We start from the raw sequence: 11351 nt of genomic DNA, 5'->3' as shown, positions 1-11351 counted from the left end.
ATTCCAACATCTCCCACCTGGTCACTGAAGTCTATGCGCCCCCCCCCCCCCACCACCCAGAAGCCTTGGAAAGCGCACGGAGATGACTGGCTGGCCGTGTCTTCCCCCATCCCTGTACAAATGCTCTGCTCAAGTGGAGCAGAAAGCTCAGGGTAGAATCAGGTGCCCTGACATGTCCAGTGTGGTCCAGTTTGCATGTCCCACTGGGACGGGAAGACCTTGGCCCCAATCCCCCTTTCACCATGGCTGCTCTGGGGCAGTCTCGGTCTAACCAGTACAGGAGTCTGAGCTCCTTCCTCCAAGAAGCGATTTCTGCCCTCGCTTGCTTCATGTGTCTGTCCTGTGAGAGTCAAAGAGGAGGGAAGGGAGAGCTGGAGGTCCCCCCCCAGCAGGGCATGCAAAGGCCGCAAGAACCGGAGGCAGAGGCCTGCAGCTGCGGAAAAGAGGAGGGACACGAGAGACATCATTTGCTGGATAAACACACTTTATATTTAACAAAATAATTTTTAATAATATATTTTTTTCCAAATATTGTTTTCTAGAATCCCATTTTTTTTTACAGGAGAGCAGGAGTTCTTTTGTTTTTCACTAGTTTTCAGGCACACGATTGTTCAAAGATGTCGTCTTCGCTACCAGATGTTCTCTTGACGAAGAGAGAGACGATCCGATCTCGGCGCTTCAGGGCTCCTCACAGCCCCGTTGCCAGTCTCCGGCCGACTTTACAGGGGTTGGGTGAGCTACACGGAAAACCTGAGCCAGCCATCTGGCCCAGGTGAGGACGTGGCTTATGTGGGTGGAGGGGGGCTCTGCCCTGCCTGCCCACCCCTCCACCAACCACATTTGGCAAGCGGTGTCTCATGGGGTGGATTCTGAATAGCTTCCCTGACTCTTTTCCCAGGGCCAGCCAATGCTCTGTCTCCCCCACGGCCTCTAGGGTTTGGGTGGTATGAGGCCTGCATGTCTCCTGCCCTGACAGGCCCTCAACAGCAGGGGCCAACAGCCTGAGGATCTTCAGGAAGACATGGGAGCAACTCCCCTTCAGCCGTTTGAGGAACTAGGGCACAAGTGTCTCAGAAATGCACCCCCCCCACACCATGCACAGGGCCCCTGGAGGATGGGAAAGCGCTTGGCCTCTTTGGCTCTCCAGCCCAAGTGTTCTGACCACTTGTGGATCTGCCCCTGGAGAAGGAAAGGGGGAGGATGGAGGGGGGAAAGAGGGAGCTCTCTCTCTCTTGCCCATGCCAGGAGAAGGGTCATAGGTCAAGTGGTGCATTTGCCTGGTGCAGAAAGGCGTGACTCAGTTCCTGCCCTTGGAAGAGCCAATGGGCAGCCTGCCAAGGACCTAGAGATGCTCTCTCCTGGGACTGTGCCACTCCAGAGCTCAGGCACCAGGGGTGGGATTCTAGCAGGAGCTCCTTTGCATGTTAGGCCACACCCCACTGATGCGGCCAATTCTCAAGGAGCTTGCAAAAAAAGAGCCTTGTAAGCTCCAGGAGGATTGGCTACATCAGAGGGTGTGGCCTAATGTGCAAAGAAGCTCCTGCTAGAATCCCACCCCTGCAGGCACCCATTAGATGCTTCAAGATTTCTCTACAAAGGAAAAAATCCTGGTCTCTACACAACTAGGCTGGACTAGAACTCATGCTCCTGGCTCCCCACAAGCGCCCTGCTTTTGAGATGGAGAAACTGCCCCACCGATATTCAGGAGGGGTGCCCTGAGAGCAGGCCTTTGGCATAAATAGCTCATAGAAGGAGCAATTTCTTAGGGGCGAGGGAGTATCCGGTGTGGAGAAATGGGGCGGGGGAGGCATCTTAGCTGCTTTGGGAAGTTGGCTTCTCAATGTATGTCGGCATCTCTGCCCAGCTCTCCTTTGAAGGCTCTGGGCCAGCTGCCTTTCCCTCCCCGCTCTTCCCGCCCCCCCCCCCCCACAGCAGGAGGGGACGCCTCCTGCATAAGAGATGGGTTGCTAGTCTTTCTTCGGCCTCCTGGCATCTTGGCAGGGCACTTTCTTGTATTCTTCCAGGGAATGAAACTGCTCCAGGCTGCATTGATCTCAGCTTACTTATGTGAAGAAGAAGAAGAAGAAGAAGAAGAAGAAGAAGAAGAAGAAGAAGAAGAAGAAGAAGAAGAAGAAGAAGAAGAAGAAGAAGAAGAAGAAGAAGAAGAAGAAGAAGAAGAAGAAGAAGAAATGCAGCAGGCATTTCTCAGGGCGTGGAAAGGGTGGTGCTGCTCTTTGTGGACATAAATCAGGAGGAGGAAGGAGGGGAGGGGAGGGGAGGAAGTTGGGGGGAAGCAGCAGCTCATGAATGTTTCACAGAAGCACAGTCAGGAATTGGCGGCTGCTGCAGGGTGGACTGTGCTGCCCGTTGGTGGTCAGATGAGTGTGGCCTGGCTTGGCCCGCCCTGGGGCAGGGAGGGGGGGCGGTGACCCCACCTGACCCTGCCTGGCCTCGTGCAGAAAGAGCCTAACGCTGCTTCCCTGCTCATGGCCCTGTGAGGGGGTCCACTGGGCAAGGAGCCCATGGGAAAGAAGACCTGGGGGCCCACTGGCATTCTGGGATGCCAGGCCTTTCTCCGAAGAGGCCTCTATCATGCCAGGCTGCCAGCTAGGGTTGCCAATCCCCAGGTGGGGGCAGGGGATCCCCCAGTTTGGAGGCCTTCCCCCCGCTTCAGGGTCATCAGAAAGCTCTGGGGGGGGGGGGGAGGAAATGTCTGCTGGGCACTCCATTGTTCCCTAGGGAGATGGATTCCCATAGGGTATAATGGAGAGTTTATTCACAGGTAACTGGGCTCGGGGAGGGGGTGTTTTTTGAGCTAGAGGCACCAAATTTTCAGTATAGCATCTAGTGCCTCTCCTCAAAGTACCCTCCACGTTTCAAAAAGATTGGACCAGGAGATCTAATTCTAGGAACCCCAAAAAAAGGTGTGCTGTCCCTTTAAGTGTGATGGCCAGAACTCCCTGTGGAGTTCAATGATGCTTGTTACAACCTTGCTCCTGGCTCCACCCCCAATGTCTCCTGGCTCCGCCCCCAGTCTCCTGGCTCCACCTCCAAAGCCCCCAGATATTTCTTGAATTGGCTTTGGCAACCCTCCTGCCAGCTCTGGGTGAGGACATTCCTGGAGATTCTGGGGTCTTCCAGGGGAACAGCTCATTCCGGATCTCAAGGTCCCACCTGGAGACTGGCAGCCTGACAATATACCCATTTGGGGTCATGCAGAAGAGCCTGATCTTGCTTAGTCCTGTGAGTGGCTCTCAGGCCCTCCATTTCAATCACACTTGGACTCTGTCTGTGATGTGGAGTGGGGGGGGGGGGATGAATTAGCCTGGGGTCAAGTCAGGCGTGTCCCCCCCTTGGACTTTTCCCTTCAGCACACAAAGGAGAGGCAGGGCTGGCGGACACCACTGCTTTGCACAGCTCCTACTCAGTGGGAAAAATCTCTCTCCTCTTAGCGGTCAGAGTGGAGGCTGTGCCCCATTAGGAGGGTGAGTGGCAGAAGCTGGGCTGTGGGAAGCTTTTCAAATCCCCAAGCTGGTTCCTTGATGACTGAGATCAGACCAGTGAAATGCTTTACTGGTGCATTGCTTTACTGGTCCATCTCTAACCGCACCATCCTTCCAGGGAAAGGGGACGTTGGCTTGCCGGAGAGGATTTCCACAGAATTCCCCTCCCGCTGCAGACCCCCACCTCGGCACCCTGATGCCTTGACTTGGGGGGGGGGGGTCAGCAACCAAACTCTGAGGGCTGCAGCAGGAGGGGGGAAGTGGTCAAATCCTGCTTCAGAAAGGCCAGCAGTGGCTGGATAGGTGCCCCCACTCGGGTGCCTTTGGAGACTGGGCCCTTGGCCACCTAGCCTTCTTCTGGGGCTCTCTGGGCCCTCAAGCACAGCCCCTCCTGTTCACCACCTGTGCCGAGGGAGGGGTGGTCTTGTGCCCCTTCTGACCCCTCACACTCAACCTCTGCTGTGGTATGGCCATGGCTGAGGCGACGTACACATGTTTGTTTGTTTTAATATCAGGTTGGCTTTCCTACTGGGATTTGCTACCTCCCTGGTCCATAAGGTGCTCAGGCAGCAAGGCTTCACCGAAGGTGCGCAGATCAAGAGACACAGGAAGACGTGTCTTGCCCTCCCTACCACTCAAGGCCAGCCACCTTCTCTACGGACCGTGGGGTCCTTTGCTCCTGACGGGCACCAGGATCTGAATGTGTACAACTGAAGCACAGTTTTAAAACTGTACACTTAGGAGCACAATAGTGTTCATTTGGCGGGGAATCTATGACAGCACGATAAGACTGATCTGTCTTGGAACTTAAGAAAGTGGACTGTAGGCTCATTGACCTAATGCAACTCTGAGGGAGACGGCCTGGGCTTCCCTGGGCAGAAAGACCTCCCTAAAACAAAGGCCATCTGGTGGGGGGTGGGGGGTGAGACCCTGGAGGGCGGGAGTCCTGGCTCAGCAGCACCGGAGACGGGACTTCTCGGCTGTGGAACCCTTCTCCCCTACAGGAGCATTATGCCCTTCATCTACCTCCCAAAGATCTCTGATCGATTCCAATGGCAACGCAGCAGAACACTATGGCTGGTGAGCTGCAGGAAAGGGCCAGAAATGACGCCTGAGCTCTGCAGGAGCACGCAGGGCATTCAGGGTGGGGCATTCCCCTGCGGCCCCACCTCTCAGGGCTGGTCAGACTGGCGATGTCAGTCCCACTGAAGTCCACCGCATCAGAAATTGGAGACGGCCTCATGTATTCAGGGTCACGACAGTGGGCACCGAAATACTGATGTACCTGCAGCTATTCTCTCTAGTCTGGGATTGGGTGAGTTGGAGCCTATGAGAAAGTGAAGAAGGGAGGTCTGGGCCCCCACCCCATTTCCTACCCACTGCTGACAACTTAGAATCCTAGAGCTGGAAGGGACCTCCAGGGTCATCTAGTCCAATCCCCTGCACAAGGCAGGAAACTCACAAACCCCTCCCCCTAAATTCACAGGATCTTCCTTGCTGTCAGATGGCCATCTAGCCTCTGTTTAAAAACCTCCAAGGAAGGAGAACCCACCACCTCCCAAGGAGGAAGCCTCTTCCACTGAGGAATTGCTCTAACGGTCAGGAAGTTCTTCCTAATCCTAGAATCCTAGAGTTGGAAGGGACCTCCAGGGCCATCTAGTCCAACCCCCTCCACAGTGCAGGAAACACACACACTTCCTCCTGAATCCACAGGATCCTCACTACCGTCAATTTAGGGGGAGGTATTTGTCAGTTTCCTGCCTGCCCTGCCTTCCCTCCTGCCCTGTCTCATCTCCTCTGTGTTCACTGGTAGAGAAGGGGCCAGGCGAGTCAGAAGACCCCAACTCATGAGGGCAGTCCCTCCCTCCGATACACAAAGAAGGGGGTGGGGGGAAGGAGTGCGGGGACACCTGGTGTGTGCCATGGGCTCTCCTGAAGCACTGGCTTCCATCATCTCTTCCCAAGGCCTGGGAATGACCGACCTGATACCTTACAAGGCCTGCTAGTGGAGGAGGCATCCTTTGTGATGAGAGCAGACGTGTCTTCTATGCTGCGGTCCCCACCTGGTGGAGAAAACATAACATATACAGATGGCTCCAGGGGTGCTCTGCCTCTGTATATCTGGGCCTCCGTTGGGTTCTGCTGGAAGGTGCTTTCCTCACCTGGCTCGATGCCCTCTCCCTGGATAAGGTGTCCTCATTTCGCAGCTCCCCTCGTTTCACATTCCGATTACCCTGGCTCCGAGAAAAAGAAACACACACAAAAAGGATTCATGGGAACTGATGCGGTGAGCTGGCCCTGGGTGGGTGGGTGGGCTGGCGGGGGCCACCAGAGAAGGACATTCTCAGACTGTTCCTTCGCTACACCCACCCCGTCCAGCTCTGCTGCTTGCCAAAGCACGTTCGATAAATCGAGACATTCCTCTTTGCAGGAGAGAAGAAACCTGCCTGCTCGTCACAGGTTTCCTTTTGACAAATCTAGAAGGTGTTGCTGGTGGTGACCAACTGCAGCTGGCCGGAGGTCCAACACACGTTGCGTAGACGCCGTGACCCAGAGCAGGCCTGGTGGTTGCAGGAGGGGCCGTGGCCCTATGCCCCCGGCTTCCCTTGGCATTCTCGCTTGGAGCACTGAGCCGGCTTCCACCAGTCCCCGTTGTGGCAGTGGCAGATGTTGCACTCGTCCACTTTCACTTCGATGCCAGCTGGAATGATGGTGGTTCCTGCAAAGCAGTTTGGACCTGGAGGGGCACACACACAAAGGCATTACGTGGGGAAGCAGAAGGGGGCAGAGGGGCTGCTGGCCGCTACACAGGATCCAGCCAGTCTTAAGCCCTTTTTACGCCTGACTCTTTTCAGAGGTGAAGAACAACGTTTGAGTCCAGTCAGGCACCTTTAAAACCAACCAAGTTTAATTCTGGGTAGAAGCATTTGTGTGCAGGCACCTGAAAGCATCAGGGGTTGTTTTGTAGAAAAATAGGTGGTGGAGCTCCTCCAGGGAGTGTTCTGCAGCTGCACCCACTCTTCAATGGACAAGGTGGGGAGGAGGAGGGGGAACCTTCAGAAAGGGTCAGGAGCTGCACTCCTGGGAGCTCCTGCTGAATTCAAGGCCTGCCCAGAATTAAACTTCATTGGTCTTAAAGGAACCACTGGACTCAAACTTTGTTCTGTTGCTTCAGACCAGCAAGGCAGCCTGCCTGAATCTCATTTCAGAGCTAATGAACACATGAAGCCTTCTACTGAATCAGACCCTCGGTCCATCAAAGTGGTCAGTCATGTCTCCTCAGACTGGCAGCGGCTCTCCAGGGTCTCCAGCTGAGGTTTTTCATGCCTACTTGCCTGGACCCTTTTGAGTTGGAGATGCCAGGAATTGAACCTGGGACCTTCTGCTTCCTAAGCAGATGTTCTATCACTGAGCCACTGTCCCTCCCAAAAGAAGACATAGGTATGAACATATGAAGGTGTTTTCTACTGAATCAGACCCCCCTCTGTCAATCAAAGTCAGTCTAGTCTACTCAGCCTGCCAGCAGCTCTCCAGGGTCTCAAGCGGAGGTTTTTCATGCCTACTTGCCTGGACCCTTTTGAGTTGGAGATGCCGGAGATTGAACCTGGGACCTTCTGCTTCCCAAGCAGATGCTCTACCACTGAGCCACCGTGCTCACTTGCTTTGCTCTCTACCATGGAAAGCAGCGGGCCTCAAGACATTCCCTGGGGTGGATGAGACCCACTGAATTTGCATGGGAGCTGTCAGCATCACCCCTCCCCCCTTTATCCTCTGTGCCCAGCCTTTTCCCTGCTGCCAGGGGGCAAGCATGCCCGCACACAAGGATTTCATTTCTCTTGTAACAACTCCACGAGCGCACTGTGCCAGAGCGATTGCAGGCTTTATTAGAACAAAGGCGGGGCCTTTCCAGATCTCTGCCGGGATACAAAACTAAGAGCCAACAGCCAGCAGAGGGAAATGAAACCAAACTGCAGCACAAGCATTTCTTGGCCCGAAGGGGCTGGGTGGAAATGACTGTGCGGTTCAATAAAGGGATGTCACCAGATTTGCAGCTGCCCATAATACAACATCTTTCTTTCTTCAAACATTTCTGTTCTGCCTTTCCTCATGGTCAGAACAGACCATGAGAAAAAGAGGTGCCGGGGCTCATTAGCACAACTCATTTGCATATGCCACACACCCCTAAAATCACCGGAAGGTGGACTCAATTATATCAGCTCAGCATCTACCTTAAAATGCTGCTTGATAATAAAACCTTACTCCCATCATACTTTCAAGTGACTTTCTCCTCTGGCCACAGTGGCACGATGATGATTTCCATCTGTCTGCTTTAGATGTTTTGGTTCTTTCCCCATTTTTTGTGGGGGGAAATATTAGGACGTTTGTCAACTCTTAAGAGTTAATCAAAATCTTCACAGGGGGTTTGAACAATGAACATAAGAACATAAGAGAAGCCGTGTTGGATCAGGCCAGTGGCCCATCCAGTCCAACACTCTGGGTCACACAGTGGCCAATATGCTGGACCTCTGCTCCATATTTTTATCTAACCCCCTCTTGAAGCTGGCTATGCTTGTGGCTGCCAACACCTCCTGTGGCAGTGAATTCCACATGTTAATCACCCTTTGGGTGAAGAAGTTCTTCCTTTTATCCGTTCTAACCTGACTGCTCAGCAATTTCATTGAATGCCGATGAGTTCTTGTATTGTGAGAAAGGGAGGAAAGGACTTCTTTCTCTGCTTTCTCCATCCCTTGCATTATCTTGTAATGGAGCCCCGAAGCGAGTATTGGGGGCAGGGGGGTTAAGAAAGAAAGAGTACCAGAGGTCCTAGAGTTCTGCTCCTGTGAGCTCCTGCCCAAAGCGAGGCCTGATCATGGTCCGAGCAGGAAGCCCCTTGCGCTCCTGTGCTGCCAAGTCTCAGAGCCTTTGGCACAGGCGAGGTCTAACTCATATGCTGGCTCTTTCCAAAGCCAAAGGCTGCTGCAGTCCTTGCTGGAAGAAGGCAACATGGGAGGTAAGACGGGGCAAGAAAGGAAGAAGACCCATCTGGAGACCTGATCAGCCCGCGAGGCAGACAGCTGGCTTCCGACAGCCTTCGTCCAAGGCAAGCCCTGGCTGGCTGCTGCTCTCCTCCCTCGTGGCCTCCACATGTCAGCAGCAGAGCGGCTCCTCCAGTCCTGCCTTCTGGCTTTCCTTTCCTGCCAAGCACAGCAGCAAGAGGGGCACATTCGGCAACATCCCCCCCAGCCTGTGAATTCAGACCAATGAGCAGGCCCCTCCTGGGAGGAGGTTAGGGTTGCCAATCCCCAGGTGGGGGCAGGGGATCCCCTGGTTTGGAGGCCCTCCCCCTGCTTCAGGGTCATCAGAAAGCGGCGGGGGCGGGGGGGAGAGGGAACTCATGATTCCCTATGGAGGCTTATTCCCATAGAAAATAATGGAGAATTGATCCGTGGGAATCTGGGGCTCTGCGGGCCCTGTTTTTTGAAGTAGAGGCACCAGAACTCCAGTATAGTGTCCAGTGGCTCTCCCCAATATGCTCCCTAAGTTTCAAAAAGATTGAACCAGGGGGTCCAATTCTATGAGCCCCCAAAGAAGGTGCCCCTCTCCTTCATTATTTCCTATGGAAGGAAGGCATTTAAATGGTGTTCAGTCCCTTTAAATGTGATGGCCAGAACTCCCTTTGGAGTTCAGTCATGCTTGTCAAACCCTTGCTCCTGGCTCCACCCCAATGTCTCCTGGCTCCACCCACAAAGTCCCCAGATATTTCTTGAATTGGACTTGACAACCCTAGTGATTAGGGCTGTCCTGTACAAAATGGTTTGCAAACTTATTTGGATAAATGCATAGGAACTGTGATCTATCCGGCTGTGCTGAGCCTACTGTTAAGTTGCATTCTATTTTGCAATTTGTGCACTGCTTAATATGTCTATGAACACACTATGCTTCTGTTCTATCTTTCCATTTTCTGTTTGGTCCCAGACTTCTGTCAATCAAACTATTTTGGCAGACTGTCACCCTTACTCTTTTGCAGAAGAAATGTACACAGTGGTTTCCCAGCTGCAGAATACTGATGGATCTTGCAAAATCCCACAATCTGTCTCGGCGGTCTTCCTTCTCAGGAATAATAATGCTCTTTTCCTTCAAAAGCGTAACGTCTTTGAACAGACATGACACTCGTGGGTGATTTGCATGGACTGCAGCCCCCCCCCCCCCCCCCCGTGCCACAAGACAATGCAGGGAGCCAGGATGGGGCCATCAGTGGTGGTGGTGGTGAAGATGATGATGATGACTATTGAGGGGGGGGGGGTGGATTGGTGTCAGTGGCTCTGTTTCAGTCAAAGGGCTCCACTCTCTGGTCTGGAATAGCAATAACATGTCCCCTCTTCAGGCACCTCCAACTTCTTTCATTCTGGGGTCTTGAGCGTGTTATTTGAGAACAATGAATTATGTATGGCAAAGATGATTTATTCATACTCCAAGCAAGATTTATGGTGGCTTTTATTTTATAAGGGAGATTTCTCTCATCTCTTCCCTCCCCCGACTTCTACTTATTTATGGGCAAATATCAAAACCCAGCCACTTCTGAAGACAGCGGGAATCTGGCTCTCCTGCTCATCAAAGCCTTCCTGCAAGCCCTGCCCTGCATGTGAATCTCGCCCTCTTAAGCTCAAGCCCTGCCTCAGGCTGTCCAACACTTGGGAGGTGAAGCCAAAGGCTGTCACGTTCTCCGGGTGCAGGCAGGCAGGAGTCCAAAGGCAGTCCAAGGTCAAAGTCCAGGAAGTCAAGCAGGAGCCAAGTCACCAATGCAGAATCACAAACCGGAAGCAGAAGTCAATGTCCAAAAGCCAAAAGGTCAGGGTGCCAAGGAAATCAAGCAGGTCAGGATCAGGAAGGAGCGTGGATGCAAGTCAGAGAATAGACTTGTTGCTTCCACAAGGTTACCAGGTCCTGGGTGGGAGCTATATGGGAGTCTCAATCAGCCTGCTCCCTGGGTGGCAGTGACTCTGCTAGAACTCAGGGCTGAGAGATCTGAAGCATCGGCGTGCCTCATGTCTTCGCTCTGAAAGTTCTTTCCGGAGCCTGCTTCGAACTCTTGAGATGGGAGGAGGAGAGCTTGGAGGAGATTGATCATCAACAGCTGAGACTGGTGCCTGGAGAGTGATTGATGGGCCAGCTGCTGTTTGTTCAGCTGAGGAACTGGCTGGCAACTCTTCCAGGTCTGTTAACCCTTCCTGCTCCTCCTCGTCAGGGCTCATGACAAAGACAGAAGAGGCAGGCCTGCTGGAACCGAGCTCTGCTGTTCTCGGACCCTGTGAAGACTCAGCCCGGGTGGTGCTGCAGTGCTTAGAGGGTCAGCCTGGGATCCCAGGTTCAAATCCTGACTCTGCCCTGAAAGCTCTCTGAGAGAGCTGGGCCCAGTCACTCTCACAAAATGGGACCTTTAGTTCAATTTCTTGTTCTTTTATTAAAAACCAGGCCTCCTATTCAACTCTAGGCCTGCAAATGGGCTGAAGAGACCCAATCTATTTTATTTAATTATTTATGTAACTGATTATATTTAAATTGTTGTGTATATTGTTTTATCTGAATCATGGAATGCCATGTCTGTAAGCCGCCCTGAGCCCGCCTTTGGCGGGGGAGGGCGGGATATAAAAATAAATTTATTATTATTATTATTATTATTATTATTATTATTAATGGGAGATAACTGGCGGTTGTGTTGGCAAATCACCCCTGTGACCTTTGGATAACAACTCAGGTCCAGAGACAAACCGTTTATTTACCAGGGCAAAACTTGGCACCCTGCCTCTTTCAGCTGGCGCTGAAGGGATGGGTTGGATTGCAGATTAA

At 52.9% G+C, this 11351-nt stretch overlaps 1 protein-coding gene across 1 annotated transcript in view; it reads right to left on the bottom strand.

Annotated features, from left to right (window-relative positions):
* Nucleotides 1–6044: 6044 nt before the first annotated feature.
* VWC2L (von Willebrand factor C domain containing 2 like) overlaps nucleotides 6045–11351 on the bottom strand; it is a 129474-nt gene continuing 124167 nt past the window's right edge. The window contains exon 3 of the mRNA XM_060256915.1: nucleotides 6045–6240. Within this exon, the coding sequence (XP_060112898.1) occupies nucleotides 6092–6240 (149 nt within the window). The 3' untranslated portion in view covers nucleotides 6045–6091. The remainder of the gene's footprint in view (nucleotides 6241–11351) is intronic.

The sequence above is a fragment of the Heteronotia binoei genome, chromosome 16 (assembly GCF_032191835.1).
Source record: "Heteronotia binoei isolate CCM8104 ecotype False Entrance Well chromosome 16, APGP_CSIRO_Hbin_v1, whole genome shotgun sequence".
NCBI classification, from domain to species: domain Eukaryota; kingdom Metazoa; phylum Chordata; class Lepidosauria; order Squamata; family Gekkonidae; genus Heteronotia; species Heteronotia binoei.
Note: the sequence above shows the minus strand (reverse complement) of the source record. Positions and strands in the feature narration are given on the sequence as shown.